This window comes from Larus michahellis, chromosome 4, assembly GCF_964199755.1.
Source record: "Larus michahellis chromosome 4, bLarMic1.1, whole genome shotgun sequence".
Lineage (NCBI taxonomy): Eukaryota > Metazoa > Chordata > Aves > Charadriiformes > Laridae > Larus > Larus michahellis.
Genome location: NC_133899.1, coordinates 13,770,857 through 13,796,752, shown reverse-complemented (window position 1 = coordinate 13,796,752; position 25,896 = coordinate 13,770,857). Strand labels below are relative to the sequence as shown.

The 25,896-nt window shown below is 42.2% G+C and overlaps 1 protein-coding gene across 1 annotated transcript; it reads left to right on the top strand.

Annotated features, from left to right (window-relative positions):
- The first annotated feature begins 6,894 nt into the window (after positions 1 to 6,894).
- On the top strand, positions 6,895 to 10,147 carry POP4 (POP4 homolog, ribonuclease P/MRP subunit). The gene is made up of 7 exons (XM_074583033.1): positions 6,895 to 6,960; positions 7,034 to 7,086; positions 7,556 to 7,779; positions 8,432 to 8,509; positions 8,726 to 8,787; positions 9,137 to 9,238; positions 9,760 to 10,147. Exons 1-7 carry the CDS (start codon positions 6,954 to 6,956, stop codon positions 9,894 to 9,896), a joined length of 663 nt encoding a protein of 220 aa, XP_074439134.1. The 5' UTR covers positions 6,895 to 6,953; the 3' UTR covers positions 9,897 to 10,147.
- Positions 10,148 to 25,896: the final 15,749 nt, after the last annotated feature.

Genomic DNA, 25,896 nt, shown 5'->3' with positions numbered 1-25,896 from the left:
ACGGCGAGGGAGCTGAAAGCCTCACCGCCAGCTCCATGCAAGCAGCTGGCCACCGCTCATAAAGACCTCGCCTGCAGTGGGAGTCACAACCCCCAGATGCTGCGACTACTTTTCATCCTCCCATGTATGAAAACTTCAAGTGGAAACGCTGAGACTCCTGAGCACATGGCTCAGAGCCCTCCAGGGCAGCCCAGTGAGAGGGATCTGCCTGAATGCCTCTTGATAGTGTGGGCCACACTTTATGCTGTCACCAGTGCCTCTCTAACTGGTTGATAAAAAGCTAATGGAGATACGAGGACCATTAAAAAAGAAAAAATTCTGTCTACATGCATCACCAGCATAGTCACAGACGGTGTTATGGGTTATAAGTAACCTGTGTGACGCACACCACTCCATAATACCAGGGTAAAGCAGCTGTTATCTCTTATTGCCTCAGGCAGCAGCTCAGGACATCGCTACTTCAGGAGCTGACATCACGGAGCTCCTTCAGCCCAGTTTCAACAGATAAATACTCTTCACTTGTTTTTCCTGGGTCACACTACCTGAATTTGTGGAGACACACATGTCCCACGGGCAGGACTTGCGTGAGCTGGTGTGTTGTGACAAGAGACACGTTCAAACCAGTGGGACCTGGAGTTTTATGGTGCCTCGGCAGACGAGGCATTCATGTGTGTGGACTCAGCAATGCCTCTCCTGAACAAGGAGAGTGCAAGCTGAGTCGTTTTATTCAAAAGAACAGTACACTCCTGACAGCCTGTGTTACTTCGAAAGAGTCTGGCAGGAACAGGGCCTTGCTGATAGTGATGCCTTTGAGAAAGACACCTGATTACAGAGGAAAAATGAGAAATTTGTATCCGTTTAATTAATGAACCTTTTCAACTTTCTTGGGATTTCATCCCAGTTCCTAACTCCAGGCACACTGGCAGTTTGGCACAAAGCACCTGCTGGCTCTGAGCTGTGTAGGAGGCAGCTCATTGCAAACCCTGCCCTGTGCAGCTGGAGCCTTCTGCTCCTTGGTGGGTCAGGGCAGCAGGAGCAGCCCCCCGAGCTGCAGGGTGCCCTCTGCCCCGACTCTGACCCAAGCAGTTAGTGCTTAAGCACTTTCTGGGAAACGCAGCAAAAGATGCTTCAGTGAGACATAAATTATTTTAACATAAGCCTTGCGCAAAAAGTGCCTCTTCCTTCCTGCCACCTTAGTCCTAGTAAAAACTGCTTCGTCTCGCTCCAGAGCCCTGAGTTATGCACAGCACATGTAAAACACTCCTCTATGTTCAGGAGCTCACTGTGTGTGGCCCCTGAGCACGTGGGTGGCCTGGCAGTGCCAGGAGGTTTGGAGGTGACCAGAGGAATCACCCTGGCTGACAGGCATGCACAAACCCTGCAGCAGCCGCAGTACCACAGCATGAAGCGATTTGAGGTACCATTTTTCTATTGCACTCTGTTACAAATAGTAACACGCAGTATGCAGGAACATATTTTTAGCCAAAACTTAACTTACCATGGGTGAAGTGCCAAGTCGAGACAAGCAAACCATGTCACACAGGGTTGCAGAGTTTGACAACCCTTTTCTAACAAAAGTTTAAAGCCAAATGAAATACATTAAACTGTTCAATTTACTATAACTCCCATGACGATTGTTGCTTTATAATTTATCGTTTTTAATACTCATTTTGCATCGTACATCCCTATCACATGTAAGCCAATGGTAATTATATATAGTGTATATATATAGTATATAAAAGTATAAATAAAATAAAATATTCAACAAGATCTAAACGAGACTCAAAACCCAGCAAAAGTAACAACTCTAAGACAGACTGTCATGGAATAATACATGAATGTAGAATGCTGGTATTAATTAGTAAATACAAGCTGTTCAGGAGCAGCAGTGGTGTCTGTCATCCTGATGTGTGTTTGGATCATACGTGATCTCAGCGTGCAAGGAAACCAAACGTCAGCTGCCAAAGCCTCAGCTTACTGGCTCCTAGTTACTGTTTTTGGGAGAAAGTCTTGCTTTTTTAGCACTGGTCTGTGAGGCAGGGCTGGGTAGTTCTAGTTTGCAGTAGTTATCTCCAAGGTATTCTAGTCCCACATATTTTTAGTATTTTAAGAAGGATAGAGCTTCTTATTTTGATATAAAAATATATTGGTGTTTAAAAAAGTGGGCTCCTTAACTTGTGGTGAAATTGAATCTCTTCAAAATCCTCTTTACGCTGGTAATTTTACTGTGATGCAGAAGAGGTTGGTGTATGGGAGAACTGGAGTCCTGTATGCTAAAGAAGTAGCTGCAAACAAGCTCTTCCTGGAGGAAAAGGAAACCATTTTTAATTTTTTTTTCTTTGACTTGAAACAGTTATTTGAATGATAACACGTACAGAACATTCATCAATAGTACTCAGCAGCCCATCTCCAGCTTCACTCGGCCGACGCCGGTGCCGGGCTGCCCTCTAGCGAGAGCAGCCGCCCTGGCACGGACGGGCTCCTGCAACCGGCCTCCCAAAAACCCTGCTGCTTGCTTTCTTTTCGTTTTAAAACCCGGCTTTTAAATCATTGACGTTTTCTGAAAACATTTTGGGATTATTATTTCCGTCTGATTTCTGTGCTACTAAGACATATTTGGATTATGTTTCCGAGCGTTTTCTTATTTCCTTCACACACAGAAAAGCCAGTCTTTTTTATTCACCCTGAAGTGGTACCTGCAATTCCAGATGACAAGGAGCTGGGACTGTCAGGAAATAATGAACCTTCAGCTGAAAACAATAGTTTATCAGCTAGGGGGGGCACATCCCATCCTAATCCATGAGTTAAAGACAAGCTGATAAAGCAGAAAAACTTACGGAAAAGAAACATTTGTGGGATACAGGGTAGATCAAAAGATGACACCCATTAACCAACCACAGCCGTCTAAAATCCATCAGCCAGACCTGTAATTCAAGAGTTTGGGCTCCCACACACAACACTTACAAACTTTCCCCTAGCAAACCTACACTGACATGAAATGAACATTCAGGCTACTGGTATCAAATACTCTGTCACCCACCTGGCTGGGTGGCAGTTCTCACTCTGCCCGCCCACCGCCACCCCCCCAGACATGACCCTTTCCTAGAATGGTTTTTCCAGGGAACCATGAGCACCGAAATCCTGGAAACGACTTGCACATGGCACAGCAGCACCGCCCCGACGCTGCACAGCCAGAGCTAGGAGGAAGCAGGGTATGCAGGGCACAGTCAGCCCTAAAAATGCTGGCACGCAGCGTCCCTGCACTCCCTGCCAGGCCGAAAGGAGATGGGGGCCGGAGGAGGCACAGGCAGCAGCGGAGGGGCGGTGAGACACAGGCAGGAGGTGGGGGGGACAGCCGAGGGACCTGCACAGGCTGGCTGCACCCTGCTTCAGCATAACCCTGGGGAAGGGGGTGGAAATTGGCAGCTTGATATCTGGATAGAGGAAATCACATCAGAGGGTTTTAAATGGAAATTATTTTCACCAGTACAAATGTCCCTAGGGACTAAATTCAGCTGCTAATACAATTTGGCCAAGAGGAATAAACTATATTGACCTTGAGAGCTCAAACACTTGTTGAGACAGTCTATCTAGAGAATTATGGTATTTATTTCTTGTATCAATGACAACCAGCAAAAGCATAACAGTGATTATAATCCAGTCACTTTTTACACGCATCAGTTAACTTCATACACTTCTGCTCATCTCTTACTTCAGTTCATAATTATGCTCTTTTAAAAAAAAAAAAAACGCTGATTTTCTATTCTTGTGTCACACAAGTATCTTTAATTACCATCTTTGGTCACTCTGCATCTCAAGGTTTAGCTTTCCGTGACTCTGAATATAAAGCTCCTTCTCTAATTGCTCCCAGATTCACTCAACTTCCCCCAAGACACTGCTACCACCTAGCCTGGCCGGCATAAGTTTTTTTCCCCATCACTGTAATTCAACAGTACTTACAGGTACAGCAATATGGCCCCCTAGTGCACACAGTTAGATTGCTTCCTTGTTGGGTTTTTGCATAGGTATTATTATCATTATTATTATTATTATTATTGAGCAAAAAATAAAGCCATATATATATATCTAATAGAATATGAAATTCCAAATTTGGCACCTATAACTTGGTATTAATAATAAGTATTAGGGATTTATATCACTACAAGCCTATTCCAAAGTGATTTACTTGAAGTAAAATGCTTCAAAAGCCTAAGCACTAAAACAGGCAGAGCAGGTGATGTTGCACATTCGGAAACATGCATTATAATTATTTGATTTGCATACTCCACTTCTTTTATACTCACATTTTACCCATCTTTCCTCATTTCTCCGGGCCTTCTCTTTCTTACCTACAAACTGTCTTTGCATACTCTCTGGTTTCTCTATTTCTTTGCCTATTCTTTTTCATGTTTATTTGATGGGAATCTCGACTCGTGATGTGGAGCCTTCTTGCTGGGACACACACTAACATGCTGATCTCCCTCCCTCAGACTTTATATCTGAAGATAAATTGGGAAATGAAGATGTAGAGCTGTTGGAAGAGACTGGCTTCCCCAGGCACCAGTTTAGCCTGGATCATTGGATTTACAACACCAGCACCGCCAACACTGATTTGACTATTAATCCCTGAAGTGCCCTAGGAATTGCAGCATAAATCCAGTGAAGGAGCACTCATATGGCCCTGAAGACCCATAGTGCTTATCCTGGTACTCCATTCATGAAAATTGATCTTTTCTTAGTAGCAATGACAACTCAAGGAGTCCATGCGTTGTAAAACCAAGAGATCTGCTTGCTGTGGCAATGTACTTAACTGCCAGGAGGGCTGTGATACAAACCCACAGGTGCTCACGCTTAATGCTCTGCAGAGACCGGCCCTTTCTTCTTTACACACATACAGAGAGATCTACAATATTATTCCCTGTTAGAGACCACTTTAGTGCCTTTGTGCTCCACAGCAGCACTCAACAAAATCATCCTGTTTCCTACACCCTGTTCTCAGTAACTTGTTCCCTAAGTATCCTTTACCAAGCAGTGCTTAATTATCTGCTGAGACAATATCCCCCTGTGACGAGAATATAAACCTCTTCTGTATTTGGAGAACCATCATGTCTGAGCAGAGGGCAGCATGAATTGGGACTAAGGCTGGCAAGGAAAAGGAACTGGTTTCAAAGTACGTCCCTGTTGTACAGCAAGAGGCTGTCCTATCCCAGGAGGAGAGAGGCAACAACATATCAGAGGAGGTAAACCCCACAGCGAGCGGCATCTTCCTGATTTTTTTACTTTGATTGCTAGAAACACGGGGATAGATTTTAAAGAAAGATCTCATGTTCTGGGGTGTGTGAGTACCGGCACAGTACAGTAGCATTTGACACACTGTTAGCTACTGGGAATAGCTGAATGAGGGCATGCAAGAGCCAGGTACCTGCAATGGTAGTGAGGGCTATGGCTGGAAAGGCGTTGAAGGACAGGCTGGGACTAGGAAAAAAAACGCTCTCTCCTACCAAGAGAAGTGGGACGGGAAGAACTTTGGCAGGGGGCAGAGAGGGTCTGCACCTGCCCAGAGCCTGGGAAGCTTAGGCCGTGGCTGGCTCCAGCACTGCATTTGTAAATGCTGGGCGATGGGGCAACTAAAGAAGGTGAGCGGGGCTGCAGGATGGAAAGGTGGAAATGGATGTCCCAGCATCTCTGGTGGGAGCAACTGCAGGATGAGGCAGAAGCGAGGGTTGATATGCCCAGGCTGCCCATCACAACAAGCATCCAGATTCTAAAGCAACACTGTTACTGTGGGAAGGACGCTAACAAGTCACCACTTGAACAACAGACTTGTCTGCTCCAAGTGTACATGATCACACTGAAGTGGTGGATAATTAGAGAAAACGAGGTGGCCTGTGCTACAGAAGGTACGATGACATCTGGCACTCAACTTACTCTCACAAGTCAGAGAATTTGTTAGTATAAAAGAGATAAATAATAGCCAGATTTCATTTTCTATGACTGTTTCCTTGATTCTGGCTAGAAATGTTAGTTTTGCATCCTGATCTCTGCTGAAATAAACCTGTGACTTGTGTAATAATAGCAACGTAACTGACATTAGTTGAAGGCATTGAATGGTCCCTAGCTAGCTTAATCTAAATGGCTAATCTAACAATCTACCCTGGCCACAGCTTCCCCCTTTGTAGAGCCTCATGGTTGCAATAAGCAATATCACTTCCGTTTTATGTTCTTTTCTACGCGTTTTGGTCTTAGCAATGGCTTCCCTCTAAACCAGGGTCTACCACGGTTTGTGATTTATGAGGGAGACTGAGCTCTTTGGGATCCTTGAGTGTGCAGACCCTGGTGCCAGCCACGCCAGGCAACAACCCATAAATGCTGGTGTATGGAGGGAGGCTCCTCTGCCCAGGACGCACAGGGCTCTTGGTTCCCTCCACCAGGCAGCCTCTGAAATTTGAGGTTAAGGCTGGGATTTACTACCCTAACCAGCAGTGGGGGAGACGGTAACAAGATGGTCTGTCTTCTGATACGCTGAGTAGTGTAAACTCTCTATAAAAGCCTTTTTTTTTAGCAAGCAGAATCTAACAATTCTCTTCAGCCTGACCTCCGCGGGGGCTCAGCAGCGTCCAGGCCCGAGCTCCGGTCGCGGGCAGGCCAGGCCACCGCGGCGCCACCCCCACGCCCTGAGGGGCCCCGCGAGCCTTACACGCGCCGGGCTGCGCCGCGAGGTTCGTTTAAGCACATGATAATTACAGAAAAAGGCCCGCTCGCCGCTCCTTTCCCGGGCCCCTCCCCACTCACACACCTGGGCTAGCGCGCCGCCCCCGGGCCCGCCCCGGGCGATGAAGGCGGCACGCGCCGGCGCCCCCTGGCGGCCAGCCCTGGGAGCCGCAGCGCTGCACCGGCGCACGTCGCCTCCGTGACGTCCGCCACCTGCGCCGGAAGCGCCGGCGGCCGCCGCGATGGAGGGTGAGTGCCGGTGGGCGCGGGGGGCCGCGGCGCGGCGGCCCCGCCTGACGCTCTGCCCCGCTCTGCCTTGCAGGGGAGCTGTACCGCCGCCTGACGCCGAGGGAGACGGCGGGCTTGCGCCTCCAGGTACCGCCCACCGCGGAGGCCCTGCCCGGCGGGGCGTCCCGGGGGCAGCGCCGGCGGTTCCGTGGCGATTTCAGCCCTCGTCTCACGCAGCCGCACGGAACCTCCGTCTGCCAGCGCGGGATATGTGTGTGTGTGTGTCGGGGGGAGTGTCCGGCGTCGGTTTCCCCCGTCCGATGAGATCAGGATTCAGACGCTCTAGCTTTGGCGTCTGAATGCGCCGTGTGGGACCGAACGCAAAAAATCGGCGTTTTCTCCCCAGTTTCGGCATTACCCAAAGCGATGTGAGAAAACCGTAGGCCCTCGCACGCACCAGGTCTCGGCCTGTCAACATTTCCCATTTAGTATTACTTTTGTGCAGATCTCTCATTCCTGGGGTGCTTTTGTCAACTCGATAAAACTACTAGTCATCAGCAAGTTCTTAATTTAATTACAACTTAATATTTTAAAGTATCTTTTACAATGTCCCTAGCCTCAAGGATCAGAAGAGGCCAAAGCCTTTGTAAATGCCTTCCTGAAGCGCAGTATGCCAAAAAAGAAAGATGAAGCTATCCAGGATATACTAACTCGGAAAGCTGTAGTTCTTGAGCATTATTCCAAAAAAAAGACAAAGCAAAAGAGGAAGAAAACAAAAGGTTTTACTGCCAAGCAAAGGCGAGAAATGCGTCTTTTTGAAATTGAACCCGAACAGCAAAGGTAAGATCTTAAACATTTCCTTTGTGTAGTAAAAGTAGGAAGTGTGGAAAAGCAGCAGCACGTACGTGTGGATACTAACTACTAACCCTGCAGCATGCAAACTCAGCCTGAGACTCCGTGGCATTTCACCATAAGAAAACAATTATTTTGTCTGTATAGTTGGAAAGTTCCATTCTCTTTGTTACTGGTTCTCTTTCCTTTTGGGTAGCTAAATATAACAAGAAATCAAACCCAAGTACAATCAACCCGGATTTCAGTTTTTAAAGTTAGACTGCCTGTGACCAGAGAGTCTAAATTCTGCATCAGGTTCCTCCAACTAATGCATGTCGAGTAACGCCCCTGCTGTTACTAACATGAAATAAGTGGGGAGGTAACAGAATAGAAATGGTTTCGGTGTTAGCCATAGCCCAGTCCTCTAAAACACTGCACCATTTTGGGTTGATAGAGAGGAGCATACTTAGTTTGTGCCTTTTTTTATAAAGCAAACCTGTTGTTTGGAGTGGCTTACCTCAAAGGTTAAGTTATGAGACCAGATTACAAAACTTAAAAATGTTAGTCTTAACTCTGATGGTAAATATGGATTCCTTCAGTAATCAACAGATTTTTTTGATAATGAAGTTTTTGTATAATACTTTTTGACTTTTTACTGCAGATATGCCATCTTTCTACCATTACATGAACTCTGGAAACAGTACATCAGAGACCTATGTCATGGCCTTAAACCAGATGCGTAAGTTGAGATATTTTAAAATTAGTGTTGTTTTGATTTAATAGATACTTGCAGGTTAACTGAGTTACTGATAGAAACATCACAGTGACTTGATAAGGATACGTACTATTTCTGTAACCTTTGACCACGATTTCAATAGCCACCGTCACATTTTATAAACCTGACTTTCCATATAATTTTCTTTCCCTCTTCCCTGATCCCACCCTCTTCTTCAAGGCAACCACATATGGTTCAGGGCAAGCTGCTAAAAGCTGATCTCCATGGAGCTATTGTTACAGGTATTCTTTTTTTTTTTCTTTTATAAAAGTCATCTGAAGTTCAGTAGACATTCCTATATTTCAGGTGTTTATTTTTAAATTCCTTTCGGTGTTAACTCTGGAATCACATAGCTGAGATCATATGTTGATGGATTCTCTCTCTACTTATCAATGCTAATTACTTTTCAACTGCTCTTAGAAATCATGTGAGTTAAAAAGATTAGCTGCAAGTTTTACCAGTGATTACTGTAATTGCATTATTTCAGAATATTGCAAACCAGTTTTTAAAATCATGAAGCAACTGTAGAAGAGCAAATAAACTGACTGAATCTGAAATTTTCTAATAACCTACATACTTCTGTTCTTTCAGTCACAAAATCAAAGTGCCCCTCTTACGTTGGGATTACAGGAATCGTTCTACAGGAATTTAAACATGTCTTCAAAATTATCACGAAAGAGGACAAATTAAAAGGTATATAAGATGATTTTTTCAATGCTTTTCACAACTTGAATAATGAGAAGTTTCTTCAAAACACTGTTCGTCTTACACCTCTGAGAACATTGTTATATCAGTGCTTTTCTTTCTTTGCATGGAATGGCAGAAGTCAATGTCTTTGTAACGGCTACGTAACGCTCAATATCTTACCAAGAAAGTATCTCATTAGAAATGGGCAATTAAAAAAAAAAAAAAAGCATTTCCAATGAACCCAACATGATTATGCTTATGGCTCATTCACCTGATTCATATTAGATGTTCTCTGCAATACTTACTGCGTGCTCCTGGAAGAGGACTAGCTTTAGGAATTCCAATTTAAAATTTATAAGTTTTGATTATTTTTCTTTTCTATATCTTCTTGCTAAAGCATAAAGACCTTGAAATGTGGCAGACCTCAAGTCTACATGTGAATAATATACCCTGGTATATCAGTATATTTCATAACAGGGATTTACATTAGACCACTTTTGTTAATTTCTTTCCATTTGCATTTTCAGTTGTTCCAAAACTTAACAATGTATTTAGCTTGGAGATTGATGGATTCATTTCCTACATCTATGGAAGCAAGTTCCAGCTTAGAGCAAGTGAGCGATCTGCAAAAAAGTTCAAGCTGAAAGGAACTATTGACCTATGATTTCATGGAAAATCGGAAGTATTAAGATAAATGTCTGCTGTTTTCCTGCAGTTTAAAGGCCAGGTTTTCTGGCAGATTGAAAATGGAAGAGCTATGTGAAATATTTCTAAAGTATTTCTTCTTACTGAAGAATGACTAGTATCTGTTGTCTTTAAAGCAGTCTCTCAGACTGTTGGAGTTTATTGTATCTGTTTTGTTATTTGTATATAACATTCTGGCTTTTATTAAACTTACATGATTAGTATTGGTTACCTGACTTCTATTTCAATATATAATTATAAATTTGCACAATGAAAATTGCATCTTGTAAGTCTGTGATAAATATTATTGTTGCCTTCTGTATAAACTGGGCTTTATCTGCCTATAATATGCTCATAATGAGACTACAGGTGATGACAACTGCTCTTTTATAATCATTGTTCCTGGGCCAACGTCAACATCTTTGCCTGGTGCAAGCACATGCAAGTGGTTTCAGCCGATATGTTTTACCTTGAATAGCTCCTTCCCTGTGGTTAATAGTTGCAGATAACATGTATATGCATGAAAATATAAACATATCAAACATGTAATGCAGCCCTGCAAGCTGTTTGCTTACCAATAACATACTACTTTAATATTAAATCAGATATGTCTATATTAGTAAATATATATTGTCATGCCAGAGTGCAGGGAACACAACACATCATGTAACAGTGAAGCACTTGAAGCTAGAAATTCAAAGACGGAAATGACCCCCATTCAATCTTGTACTTAAATTACCCAAAAAATTGCTTTATGAATATTTAACCTCTTCATAGGGCTTTACTCTGGCCTATTTTTGTATATATTTAGACATGGTGTCTATGATCTATGCTTTAAAAATATACCCTTATTCTGATTAAAATATACATGTTACACACAATTTTAAAAAAGGCTAGCATAGACGGCACTTAGTTTTTATCACCTGTTTGTAAGCACTACATCAGTAGGACACAAGGAGTCAGGTAGTTTCATAGTGTACATCTTCTAAACTCACCAACCACCCTTTATACAACACCACTTGTGAGGAGGCTTCTGGTGTTTAAAACCTTTTATCTCCTGTTTTCATAATTTTTTTTACTATATACTTCAAGGATCCTTTTTTGGCTGCACCGATTACAATCTCTCATCAGCAGGGTTGACTTGTTAGGGAGGTGGTAGTGACCTCTGTATTTAGATCACTTAACTTTTCTATTATAAAAGCACCTCTATGGTGTTTATAATATAAAGATAGCTTTCAGAAGCTTTCAATGTAAATAATGAAGTCTGTTTCAGAGTCAAATGAAAGACCCGTATCTAGGAAGAGGAGATTTTCCCAGCCACCACTCAAGTGCTCATAGCCAACCAGGGTCACTTATTTAAAGAGAACTTAGCTGTTCTCTCACATACCTGGGGTTAGGAGAAGAGCTCCAGGCTAGAGCTCTTATCCACACCACAGGGCACAAGCCATATATCTGCCACAAGAAAGCCAGAGATCATCAACACCTCCAACACCCCCAGGTCTTACGAAAACATTAACAGTGCCAGTCAGCCCTCAGTCAGTTGGTCTCCAAAGCTCCTACTTCCCTTCTGGACCTGTTCCTGGGAGAGGTTACAGGAGAGCTGCATCTATCCAGCGTGATCCCTCAGACGCAGACCAGATTCAGCATCACTGAACCAGACTGATCAGCTGAAATCACAGCATGGGCAACAGTAGTTTTCGAGAACAACAGACTGCCCCCTTTGAAAAGTCGAGTAATAAAGCGGTTGGTATGGAAATATTCATTGCAATTTTATGAAGTACTGCCTTTGAGATGGGGAAAACAGACTAGTTTTGCTAGAGAAGTATATTTTATACAGGGAAAATACAGTCATTTCACACCAATGGGAAAGTAGGAGAAAGAAACACTGTGAAAGCTTTTGAAAAGATGAATAAACACACTTGAAAGTGCCAAAGAGCAGAAGATTTTTTCAATTAATTTATATCCGTGAAGTAATCCGTTAAAGTTGTTAGACCTGAGCTGTTATTCTACCTAGTACCCGTTACTTCTCTCAACATTCTCTGAAATTAAATCCCTTGGTTTCCTGTGAGAGGTCGGGAGGAAAAACAAACAAAGTGGTAGAAAGCATAAATCATAGCAGCAACTCTCCTTTCAGGAAAATGACCTAATTTTAATTTTGCTCATAGCCTTCTGTGTAACATCTAATTAAGACATTTGTTAAATGCCTATAATATTAAATTAATAGGGAGAAGCTAATAGAACTTTATTGGCATAGTCCAGTTAATCAACATTAAGGGCCTTTAATGGATGTCTTAAATAGACATCATTAATAGGAACGCCATACAAATTGGAATTAGGCACAATCATGTTTCATTGTGCTGTGAAGGACATACCATATTCTACCATATGGACACATAGATGAACACAATACAGCTTTGCACAGCTACTGGCATCTCCATTTTTTAAACTATTTCAGCAACCAAAAGAGACAAACGCTGCCTAGCAGTCCTTTTCGATAAATAATAGCAAGGCATTCATTATTTACAGTGAGGAGTGCTGAAGAGATGTTCAAAGGTCTCGTCAAGGTAATCCCATGCTAGTAGCACATAAAGACAGATGACAAATGAAGAATAACAGGAGAGCTGAACAGCCAATGCATTCAAGATGCCTTGACTGCAGTTGGTAAATCATCTGAAGAGGCCTTTTCGTAATGACTAGGTGACGTGTTCCAAACAGCCCCCATAAATTACCTCAGCTAAATCGCTCCTCCAGACCGCTGGTATCACTGTCTACCCATCAGCTCCTTGAACCAAACCCCTGTCCCATCTACTTTCTCCAGAACACAGCTCTGTGTTTGTCTTTCACTAGAACTCATTAAACTCCCTGTTGCTTGTAAAGGAACTTCCTTAGAATATGGCTAACTTGAAAATGACTGCTCACCAGTCCTTCCTTGATGATTCATGACCATTCCCCGTCTCTTCATTAGCTGAGATAGTAAAAACTTAATAGTTTAATATTAGAAAATTGGAGCACTAATCACAGCTGCCTCTAACATGCCTCTTCCTTCGAATGCTCAATACTGAATTGCATACAGCAGAGACACATTTTTCATTATGATTTTTATACCTAAACTCTCACTAAAGAAAAGGCTAACCAGAGAATAATGAATGACAATGAGCAATATACTATCTCACTACATCATGCATTTCTGCTTTCCTATTACTATGGATATATAATATACACAAGAACACATATATTTATAACCAATCTGAACTAAAACAATTGTCAACAATCCAGTTACTGAATTTTGAACATTTAAGCAGGAATGGGAAAACAAACAAAAAACCCCATAATTTCTGTTTGAAACCTCAAAATAATTCATTGTAGGAAATGCTTGAAATTAAAGGAAAGTCACATCCAAGAAAACACATAGAATTTTGTATTTGAGGGGTTTTTTAATACTTCTCTAAAAGATGGATTACACAGCAATACAATGGGAACCCCCAAAACAACCCTCCTGGGACTCTCCTTGGGAACCTCATATTAAATACTGAAATTGCAGCTGCACGTAGCTGACGTTAACTCTATATATTCAAGCCACACAATGTTTTAGAGAAGCGTTAAGAGAGAGCATAAAATTCTGATCTGGACCAGAGTCTTTTTTTAATGAATTCTCAAGCCTTGGACAAGTTCATCCCTTCAGTAGACTCTCTTTGTCCATTTTAGTATTTCAGAACTGGGAGGACTCATGTCAATGCAAGAGGTTAAGAATAATTTATAATCCTCTTGCAACCTTTGACCAAACAACTCTTGTTAAACAAGCCTTAAAATAATTTGGAACAGTAACACACAGTCCTTAATAAGCAGCTGCATTTTGCAAAGAAGAAGTCCCAGCAAGGGCAACTAGTATTTTTTACTAGAACAATGCCCCTATTGAACTGCAAAAGAAAAGGACAGGATATGGCTATGCCAGGCTGCTATGATCTGGAAAAGTAAGCTACTTGTTCTGAGGGGTGTACATAAAAAGTAGGCAAACCTGGCTTAGCTATTTGCACCATTATTTGCAAATCATAGAAATCTTGACTGGAAACATTGGTGGTGTTTTCAAATAGAAAGAGACCAAAAAACGGCATAGGGTGAGAAAGAGTACAGAACCAAAAACAAAGCGAGTCAGAGTTCAGACTGAATAACAAAGGGAAGGAGAATCAGTTTGGTAGGGGAAATAAATCCTGCAGAGAAAAGCTGCAGCTATTCATTGGTGCGACGCTGGCAATTCTATGCATCATCTGCCAGGTTCCACTATTCTAGGGAAAAAGATACTCCAATTTTGCTATAGACTGCTTGTGTCACACACTAACCAACTGGGGGCTATTGGTCCTTCTCCACATTAGCACTTTTTCTTTACTTCTGCTATTTATAAAGCTTTTAGAAAAGATTCAGAGGTAACCTTTAACATTGTAAAAATAAATATGAAGCAGTCCTTGAGAAGTGAAAAAAAGCCACAGCTTATAATCTAAAAATTATCAACATTTTTCACTTTCCAAGGAAAACGGTGTCCTTGGGCATTTGTCAGCGTGACTGAGAAATGCTGAGCTTGTGCCAGAGCTCTTACAGCAGCCCAAGCCCATACTCTGCCCGGTGTTTCTGTTGGTGTGCATGCGCCAAAGAACCAGCACACACTGCAGAGCTACTGACAGGTTTGCCATCAAATAACTTAAATCTTTGCTTATAACTCCTTTCTTAAATAGCATACTTTGTCTCATATAATCAGAATAGTTCACATTTTTTCCACAACTCCTTCTAGTCCTTTTAAAATTCACTTAAAACACGGCTGTGATGTCAGGTAAGATCTACTGTACTGCATTAGACCTGAGACACCATCTTGCTCCTCTAGATCAGCAGCGTGTTTTCAGGGAACAGGAGTCTTCTCAAAACCGGGGTGGCACTGCTTTTTCTAAACAGACCGATTCCTCAGGGCCTTACCAGAGCAGCTACACAAGCCGATTCCCCAGTTCCAAGTGCCAAAACCATACACAGACAGGTTTTCTAACAAAAAGTTCTGATCACCTTATCATTTCTGCTGCAGTCACTGACACCTTCACACTGAAGACCACTAGATGGATAATTTCTAGCTCCTGCTGTTCGTACTCCTCCCTCAACACACACTACAACTTCCCTAACTAATCTCCCTTTGCCTCTGCAGTGACCTTACCATAAGTGATGCAAGTACGAGGCTTCAGCAATCCACAAGCTCTCTTTTCTGGCTCCAGCAGATCCATTTTCTTCAGCCTACACACCATGTGAGATTTGGGCAGTACCAGCAGGATAGAAGGTCCCCAACAGACAATAGCAGCTACGTTAGGCCGGTCTCCTGCACGACCACAGCTAAGGCAAATGCCCAGCTGGCCTCTCTGGCAACACCAAAACTCCAAAAAGGCTCTCCTGATATGGAAAACACCTGAGTACTTTGAAAGACTAACTCTTATCAGCTGTGCCTCTAAACCCAGCTGTATTGCCTTCTTGCACCCAAGGTGAGCTCATATGCATGTAGGGCCTTGGTAAATCCATTAGTTGACCTACATAACAAATGCGCACTGTCATTCATCTTGTTAGACAAACAAAAAATGGATTTACAAAGCTTGTCATGCTACAACATTCACCAGACCATGGTCCTACGTAGCAGGTCAAATTACACACCGACAACAGCCAATTCCATGAAGTTTCACAGAGGTTTGACCCACCTTTATCTCACGCTCCCCTTCCTTAAATCTGTCATTCCTATGGTAACTATCTCCAATTCTGAGTCACATTCCCTACAGTTTGTGATGAAAATGTATTATTTTGGTAAGGCAGAAATCTCCCTCAGTGTACTGGTTTAATTAAATTAATGAGTGAATGTGAAAAATAGAGGATAAAGCATCCACTGCTGCTGAGAGGAGCAGTTACATCTGGCAAACACAACCCTCCCGGGCTGCAGAACAAACAGTACCTGGCGCTCTACCTACAGACAGGTTTTGACACCTACATCTGCACACTCTGCCTGTTGGAGAGGGATTATGGAGAACTACAGAGAACCCAGCAACATTTAATACTGAATTAAGAGCTCTCCCTGTTAAGAGAGCTCTCTGCTGCTTTCTGTTATTGTATTAGTCAGATAAGGTATAGTATCTTATAACCATTAAGAAGAGAAAAAAAATTAGTATACAATTGACTAAAATAACATAACAGACAGCTTTAAACCAGGATGCTGAAAGAAAATGCACAATCTAAACTTTACACTCTCTCCTGCCCTGCTCCCCAGCCTATTTTTAGGCTATTACTTTTTTTCATTCTCCTGGGAACTATTACCCATAGTACGTAACTGTTGACAAACAACACTGATTTAAACCATGTTATTTTCATACACTTTTAGGCACTGACCAATCTTCTAGTAACCATCACCTTCTATAGGCAGATTTGCAGTACAGGCCTGTTAACAGAAATCTCTTCCTGGTATATTAGTTAATAAATTCAGCCTTATTTCTTTCAGCTCTCAGAAGGAGCTCTTAGACTTATAACATAAGTGCATTCTTTTGAATGAGACACTAATCTTAAAATAAACAAAAATATATAATGATATAGTTAGAACATTAATTATAATATTCATATAATAGTTTCTGGGAAGTATATTATCAGTAATGCCAAAGGAATTTGGCTTGACCTCACAAATTTTAAATCAATAAATAAAATTGAATGTAAATCCTAAAGTCCTCATATGCTTGTTAAAGGCAAAAGTTAAGACTTCAAAACCAAAACCTCAAGCATGACTCCACTCACTTATCTGTAAGTCAGGGCTTCTTGGCTGAGCCACGTGGCTCTGAAGCCCCAGGCTCATAACAGAATGTTTAGGGAAATGTGCTTGTTGGGCATGTGAGCCCAGCTGCCAACACAGACCTCTGACCACAAGCTCCTTGGCCATTCTCTAGTGTACACACAGTATCAGCCCCAAAATAAACTTGACTTAATAGCACTGTTATTCTGGGAGGGAGGGGAAAAACAGGATTATGCACTTCTTGTAAATGTTAAAATAATCCCATAAATCTGAATAAAATGAATTTTTTTTGGTGAAATTGTCTGCAATACTCTGCCATGCATATTCTTCCTCTAAAGGATTATTTCAAAATTATGGACTTAGAAATGTTCAGCTGGATAGTTCTTGGGTGGCTGAGGTGCCCACTGAAGAATTTAAATGATGTAATAGCTATTGAACACCCCATTATATGGCTGCCTAATTAATGTAAATGATAGTTATGTCTCATTCACAGAGGATTATTTTACACGGAGGAAAATCTACTCACTGCCACAGTAGCCATTTCGATAGTTTTTATAGGAGCAGTTGCATTATGGCTTCATTGAGTAAAAGGTAAGTAGCCGTCCTAAATAACGAAGATTGAAGCTTTAATAGTCTCAATAAGGAATCCTGCAGGTTTTTTATTTCAAAAATTAGAGTTTGATTGCAAGTGTATGATAATGAGAGGGAAAAGAGCACTGGCATGTGGAATTCTTCTGCAGTCCAGGCTCCTTGGGAACTTCCATTTCTTCTGCACACAAATATAGAAGAATAAAGGATAGAAAAAAAAGAAAATAAGCTCGTCTCTACTTTTCACCACAGCATGTCCAAGCTCCAAGCCTCTTCCCGTGGCAACAGCTTAGTGGATAAGGATATGCTAGAATTGTGCCTGTTATACTTAGAAGGCTGACATTACTGGAACAGCTGTATATGGCTAATCACGTACCCTCAAATAATATGAAGACTCCAGCTTAGACCCATTTAAGTGATGATACATAGACATAAGCCAGCCTTGCAAACTTGTCTCAGACTTACAGCCTATTACAGCAACTCTTTTTTGCAAGGCAATAGTCAAGGGACTCGGCATTTCTGTTATGAGACCCTATTTCCAAGGTTATATATCAGAGATTATAACAGCTATAAAAATTCAAATGAGATTTAAAACTTGGCATAAGCATTCTTGCTTGGGATCTAGTATTTTTTAAGCAAATCTTTGCAGGAAAAGCTAAAAGCTTTTACAAAGCTTTACTTGTTACACTTGTTATTTTAGGTCTCTATTGCTATGTAATTCTCAATCTAGATTCTTATGCGTTCCCCATCGCAGTACCCAAGTAATCTCTTCTCACAGCTGCACTTTCAGAATGGCAGTTCGGAGCTAGGACAATTGATTTGACATTTGTTTCTCCAAATAGCAAACTTCCAAGAAGGGTTTTAAAAGAACTTCTGTTCCAAGACAGCCACTTTTTTTCAGCAATAAAACACCACATGTGTTTTAGCAACTAAAAAGTGGCAACAACATTAACCTGAATTATGGTAACAATGACTACAAAACAAGCTGGCTGGGGATTTGCAAACACAATCTCCAGATGTCTGCAAAAGATCTGATTTATCAAACACACTCCAGGCAGGATTTGTTGTGGGTTTGTACTTCCTAATAAAAGAGATCTGTAGAATTTATTTACTGTTAATGTTGGTGAAAGGTGCTACCCTTGTGACATCTTTCAGAAAGGTGAGTAGATCCCTTTAGAATAAACCACAGGATATGGAGAGTGTCACAGACGCTAAAAATCAAAGCTTGGAATTGCCGATGAAGTGAAACAGGATGAAGCTGAAGGTTAAATATAGGGAGAGGAAAAAAAAGATCATAGGAATTGGAGGCAGCCTTGAGAAAAAGCCTTGGGTAGTGCCAAGGGGAAGTCCAGTACACTCTGGCTGCAGGGACCGGTTAGAAACACCGTGGAGGATGCAATCTTATTATATCAACACAGGCTGTGACCATTTAAAATGCATCCCTCTGTGTGGGGCCTTAAAAGCACCGCACTGAAGAGTAACGGCTAGTTCTACCTCCGGTTTCAATCCACAGCCTTGCTGCTGAAGCCATGATGAGAAACCTTGGCTAGTGCTTAGTTTAGGGATGATTTTTGCAAAACGACTCCCTGTCATACAGAAGCTGGACTGACACAAATGCATGCTTTCCAAATAGGTCTCCACACAACACTCCCCATGGATAACTGCTGCATGCAAATACCTTGCCACTTGTGTTAGCAAAAGAGTGGCCCAAGTACAGGCAGAAGCAGTGGGGCCATTAAATTTATGTTCCCTCACCTTCATTCTTACAGTTCTGTCATGAAGTAGTTTTGACTGAAAACTAATGCTTCATACAAAGAATATAGGGTCCCTTGTATCCTAGGCTAATATCCATGGGGGGGGAGGGGGGAAGACATTCGTATGTACACAGAAGTAAAACAAGTAAAGCACACAATCTGTATTTTCAATTTTGTATTTACAGTCCAATACCTTCTTTTTGCAATGACTTGTGAACAACAGCTTTAGCACAGCACTGCATCAAGATAACTACCTTTGTTTCTGCCTTGTTGTGTTGTTGTTTGTTTGGTTTTTTTTAAAGCAACAAAGTTGAGGCAACTCCTTAGGATTACTTAGAAAACCCAAGGCTTACCCAGAGAATGATAACATCTTCTGGTTTTGAACAATGACTTCTGTTTAAAACAAAATGAGTTACTAAGGTGAACAGATTGAGTAATCAAGCTCAATTAAGCATGCACTGTAACAACATTCACTGTTTGGTGAAGTGATAAAACAGCTTTATTTTCTTTTGACTTCTGGCAGTCTACCTCAAAGAACCACTCATTCCTATTTCTACCCAGAACCGCTCATTCCTATTTCTACCCAGCTAGCGTTTCTGTGAAGATGTATCATGAATTTTAGCTACTTTGCCAAAGATATTGTTGGGGAAGGGGAAACAAAGAAACATCCTACAGCTACAAGCAGAAGACAATATTAGCACCTCCACAGGCCTCAAGCTTCACTGGTACAGTCCATGCTCTGATCAAACATTGTTTTCATGTAGGAGAGCAGTGTCATGCTTTGGAAGACAAGCCACTTTTGGGGCTACACAATTATAAGAATGTTTCAAAAGACAGTTTTCTTCCCATGCAGCAGAATGGTTTGTAGCTTCAGGAAAACCACATTAATAGCTTGTGGGGCTTGGGTTTGAGGCACGGATATTTTAATTTATTATTGTTGTTCCTGTTGTTTTTGTATTTTGTTGCTGTTGGCTTTTGTTGCAGCTAACATAAAAACACTATAGAAATCTCACCTCCTTTATGCCCAGAGCAACACATTTTGCTTTGGTACCAGAAGATGGAGCCACATGCTCACAATTTTAAAGTGATTTTTTTTTTTTTTTGCTGTTCTGACAGAACCATCCATGAAGCAGACAGTGCCTAGAAACTGCTCCCTTACCTTACATGAACTTGCCTTTTTACCGCGTCTGTGTGTACTGCTAATCTGGTGCATTCCTTAGCCTATGTCAGCTGCCTTTCTCAGATGTTTCCATAACAACTGAATCTTCCTTACTGCAAATTTGTTTTCTGAATTGCCTACCGTGTCAAAATGAAATCAGGAAACAGAACCAAACTAACCCAGGCATTTCCAACTGCTAAAATATCACATTTTTCATTTCCTTCATGAAAGGATATGCTCTTAAAGAAAGTCATACGTGTCCCAGAACCATCAATGTGAGATTCTTAACTCCTCATCTTGTTAAAAGGCCAAATAAATGTAGATATAATATTATGTCTACTCTGCATCCTAAAGCTAAAAATGTGTGCTCAGATGAAAGAATAGGCCAGGTTTGTACTCTGCAAACCCTTCAGCACTGCTGCAGTCACTCAGAGTAAGCTACACGTTTGATGTGACTGAGGCATGCCTTTGCCCACCCCAACAGTATGTTGCTGCCCAGTATGACTGGTTGCCACACGGTAGGGCACAGTCAGTTCTCACTCTGGTGAAGGCTAATAAACCCCCTGTTGTGCTTCAAAACTTACTTGCCAAAAAACAAACCAAACAAAAAAACAGTCCACAGTGGGAGATGCTCTACCATGGCTGCTCCTTCAGCTCCTGCTCTGGGGCAGCTCCCACCCACGGCCCTGCAGAGGCATCCAGGCTGTAGCACTGCCACTGGCAGCTGCTCCATAGGCAGGGCAGGCAAGGAGCATTGCTGACCCACTTCCCCCCACAGCTCCATAGGCAGGGCAGGCAAGGAGCATTGCTGACACACCACACCCCCACAGCTCCATAGGCAGGACAGGCAAGGAGCATTGCTGACCCACCCTGCAGCTCCACACTGTGCAGTGGGACAGGGCTGGTCAAGTCTGACAGCGAGTCTGCTAAACTCTGCCCCTTAGCAAACACAGTGTGTGCTTGTCCTACTGCACACAGCCATCTCCATGATATATTAAGATGAAAAGAGCCTTTGTAAAATGACATACATCTGAGGGGAAAAGACACTCTTCACTAAAGGTATTAAAGCCTATTAGGGCTTTCTTTTGTTGGCTACTTGCTCTATCAGCTGTATGGGCAGCCAGTTCTACAGAGTCAGATCAAAGCAAGATAATGACATCCCTAATAAAGCCAGCAGAGATCTTTCAGGTAAAAATGTTTATTGTTCAAGAACACGGTCGGGTCCTTTCCTGACCTGGCAATGTCCCAAGTTACTACAGAACTGTTTTAAATACACAGACGTAATTATTCTTTTTGCCACTCTTTCAGACTGATCTCAGGCAGCAGGAGGAGGCAACTAGTTTTACTCTCATTCATTTCCTTATTACAATGCCATAACCTCTTTATAACAAACCCTCCACCACAACACTTAACACCTCTCTAACAGGACATTAAAAATGAAGTCAGCAAAACATTCTAACAAAGTGGTTCACCAAACAAAAAAATCATTTACTTTTTACAAAATCTAAATATGGGACAAAGCATGCTGTCTCCATAACCCTGAATGCTGCAATCTGCTATCAGCAGTAGATATTCACACAGGGCTTCAGGTCCCACCAGTCCTTGGGGAACCACCATTTGATGAGGAAAACTAGAAGGGTGTGTGTAACACTGAGTGGAGCCCACAGCAGGTGACATTGACATGTGTCATCTCTCCAGAGCTTGTAGGTACCACAGGAAGGCTTTGGCACATGGAACAACTAGAGTAATAGTTACTACTAATTCTCAGCTTTTATTTAAAAAAAAAAAAAATACTTGCAAGCTTATCTCCAACAATCAATTAAAGGCACCCTGAGTGACAAATCTGAAAAAACCGTCATACTGACCCTTTTCCCTGCCATTTACTTCAGTGCTGTGTCCGAAAGCCCAATTACAGCTTTGGCTGCCAGGATTTCTGAGCAGTGTCTCTAGCACTTCCTGAATGATTTTTGGACAATCACTTTAAAACTTGGATTTGTTTCCTTTGTCAGTAATATAGGAACAATACTCAAAAGTCCTCAGGGGAGCACTGTATTTGGGAATCACTTTGTGGCTATGAAAGCACTCTGTAAAGGTGTAAGGAATCTGTGGGTTGGGATGCTGAGCTATGCCTCAACATGAACAAAAAGAACTTTCATACTCTTCCCATCCACAACCTGGGTCCCTTGCAGAGCAGACACAGCTGTAGCAGTGGTCCCAGTCAAACTGCAGGAGGTGGAGACATCTCAGTCATATACCCAGTGCAGGCAGAGATCAGCTCTGCAGCAAAACCACCAGAACTGGCTGTACCTTGCATCTAACAGGTTTATGCCGCATTAGATTACAAAACCCACAAATGACACCCGGGTAGCACTTGTGTAGTATGCTAGATATATCCCAAATATGTCACCTGTGCTGTTCATGCTCTCTCTGCTCAGAAAGAAATGGAAATCCCAGACAGAAATACAGGATTCCTATTGAAGATCTGCACTGCAATGACAGCAAGCTGAGGAAATCTCCAGGAGGAAGCAGAAAAGGCCGCACTGTTGATTGACTACTGTGTCTGCAAGACGGACGAGAATTTGAACTCCTTTGTAAGGAGACCAAACATATCACTTAATAAAAACTAGGCATCCTACAACGAACCTCTCTTTCCCATATTTATTCCTCTCTAAACACAGCAGTGCACAGATTATAGGAAATGGTTTTACATTTAACTTCAACCCCAAGTGGTAAAGAAACGGATTGTATCTCACAATGTAAATTTGCATCTACCATCATTTAATGGATGTTTTATACATGCTATGTACTACTGTGTTTTTATGGAAAGGCAAAAAAATTACTTGGGAATTTGTTTTTAATTAAGCAATAAGGCTCAATGGGGCACTGCTATCATGCAATAAAACCACTCCTGGGGTGTTGTGAGGCATTTGGTCCAGATGAGTGCTTCAAATCACCCCCAGATTGTGATTAGATGATTACTCCCTGGAGTTAATATTAGATGGTTCTCTCTAGAGTTGTCTTATTGCTATTATAAAAAGTCTTCAACATGGGGAAACTAAGTAGCTTTTGTGCTTGAAGAAGATGAAGTTCGCAGTTTCGACTGTTGAGTGTCTGTCTGAGCTGTGTGGGTCCCATAGATCAATTCACCTATTTAGCATGCATGAAAGATCATCTCAGTGCATTTCTTTGACCCAAACAGTTTTACAATTAAGTGGCTTGCTTTTTTCTAGGAGATGGAAGGATATAAAGAGAAAACAACTCCAAAATAAAGCAATCCCAAGGCAAGGTGCTGAGGAATTTGATTCTGAGATATATATTACTGGCTTTATCTTTTTGTAGGGAATAATGAATCCTAATAGCTATTATGCTAATTATATTAATGAAGGCTAATGCATGCAGTAGCAGTAAGAGATTCTCCCAAGTTGGGTGCATGAGGAGGTACATGGCCCAAGGCATTTGTGGGGGCTCCTAAGCTAATAAATTCAAGCAGCCCAAATGGTACAGAGCGAAACTGCGGTGCTCTCCCCTGCCTCCCCCAAGCTGCTCTTCAGGGTTGAGGTTAGAGAAGAAATATTTAATTCTGAGAAAAGACAAAAAAAAAGGAGAAAATAACAACAAGAGAACAAAAACCAAAGCTTCCTGCATATTTCAGTATACCAGTATGAGAGAAATCTCAGGGAAACATTAACTCTTGCAGATTCCTTCCACTCCCAAAAAGGCAGGATGGTAGCACATGCACATGGACAATTTTAGCACAGCTTGGGCTGAAGTACAAAGCAGAATCCTCAACTCCTCCTTCAAATGTCCCTCAGCAGCCCACCACACACCTCCTATTACACATAATCCCTCTACTTTCTCGAGCAGGCAACAATTCTTACACTTCACAAATTAAGGTGTGATGCTTCACACGTCCTCTGCGCCCTAGCCTATGTCATGTCTCATACCCTGCACAGCCGAGGCTGCAATACACCCTCTAAAAGCCAATAAACCTCTTCCACCTGTTAAGAAATCCCCATGGTTCCTCCTTCAGCCCAGCACCTCTCCATTTAAAGATCCAGCAAGCCAATGGATGGGGGTCCCAGCCAAGCTGAGGTTTGCTTTCTTGGTTTCCAGGGTGTCAGCAGAACACTGTGAAAAAACCACACCACCTTTCTGTTTTCCCTTTATTTTAAGAACACGAAAGGAAACAAGGATTTCCTTTTTCTTTTTTTTTCCCCCTTTCCCTTTCACAGAGCTCTCTGCAATATGCACTCAATGCATAAAACTTCCCCAGGCAATCGCAGTAGATGCCTTCCTGCACAAAAGGCATTGATGTGGGGAAAGGCATGGGTCCCTTACAAAGAGATTATTTTTTCTTCTGAGCAACACACACGGTCAGCCTGAGCAGCAGTTCCAAAGGAAAGAGACCAAAGCGTGTTCTTCACATAAATAGAAGGTATATCCATGGGCAAAGCAGGGTTTATGAATGAAATGCTTTTATGTGTCTTTGACTAATCAGTCAATCATAGGTGAACACATTTACATCCTTTTAAATTAACTGATGATTATCACACTCTTGTTCCCCGTGCTTTTCCCCCACTTTAATATTTGAAATGCTTAATCTACCTAAGTTTAGTGTTCGAAATACCTGATTGTTCACCATGATTTATCTTGTGCAATAAAAGCGCACTCTGAATATGAGATCACTGTTTAAATAGAATAGCAATGGTAGGAAGAGAGTTCAGATGACGAATACGCACAGAATGTTGTTCTGGAAGGAAGGCTGAGCCCAAAAGACGCAGTACATTTTCACAGCATGCTGCTTTCAGCAGCCTTTTAAGACACATCTCTTTTTTTCATATTAATTTCATATATTTCTCCTATAACATTACACCCCTCTCTTGACTGAATACATGCACCTTCTCACAGTTCTAGCATTTCATACCCTCTTACCTCACCTTCCCCTTTCATATTTCGACTAGAACCTGCTCCCAATACTGGGGAACACTACTCAGAAATAGTGGTCTGGCAGCATGCCAAACCTACTGCTTGTTGGTCAGCGGTGTACTCACCCATCCCACTTCTCTGAAGAGCTTCCCCTGTGGTATGTCCCTGTACTGAGCAGCTCTTGGGTGCAACCTGGAGGCTCGCGGCAACTGACCCACTTGATCGATCCACTCAAAAAATGAACACGAAGCTCATGCTGTTAAGGATGAAAGATAGCATGGGTTAGTGATACAGCCTGAAAAAAATGAGACCAGGCAACCTGCATTAAGAAAAAACAAAAACCCTTTCCACTGAAACAATGCTTGGACCTGCTCACTTCTCAGCTACAAAATACCCTTGCTACCTTTAACCCAGCAGCCACATGGGAGAAGCCAGAGTTGTCATAGGGCACGTGGCGTTGGTGCTCCAGGAGGCAAGGAAAGGGCTACCAGTGTGGGTGTTTCTGCACCACAAGGTGAGGCGCATCCACAGTCCTGCTGGCAGCAGCTTCCCACTCACCGCTTTGCACACCCAGCAACAGAGGCCCAGCATGCCCTCCTGACATCCACCACACTCCTGCACACTCTCCATTTGATTCCACAAGCATAAATCAGTGCATTTGGTTTGCTCATAGTTTTAAGTGTCAAGTTTTATGTCTCCTGTTCACAGTATACTCTATCTATGTATACCACAGAATGGTACACACTAATGACATCATATAAAG

Excerpts from the sequence above, each read along its gene's own strand:
- POP4 (XM_074583033.1), top strand. Across the intron at positions 7,780-8,431 it reads ATTGAACCCGAACAGCAAAG|ATATGCCATCTTTCTACCAT; the intron begins GTAAGATCTTAA and ends TTTTTACTGCAG. Across the intron at positions 9,239-9,759 it reads GAAAGAGGACAAATTAAAAG|TTGTTCCAAAACTTAACAAT; the intron begins GTATATAAGATG and ends TTGCATTTTCAG.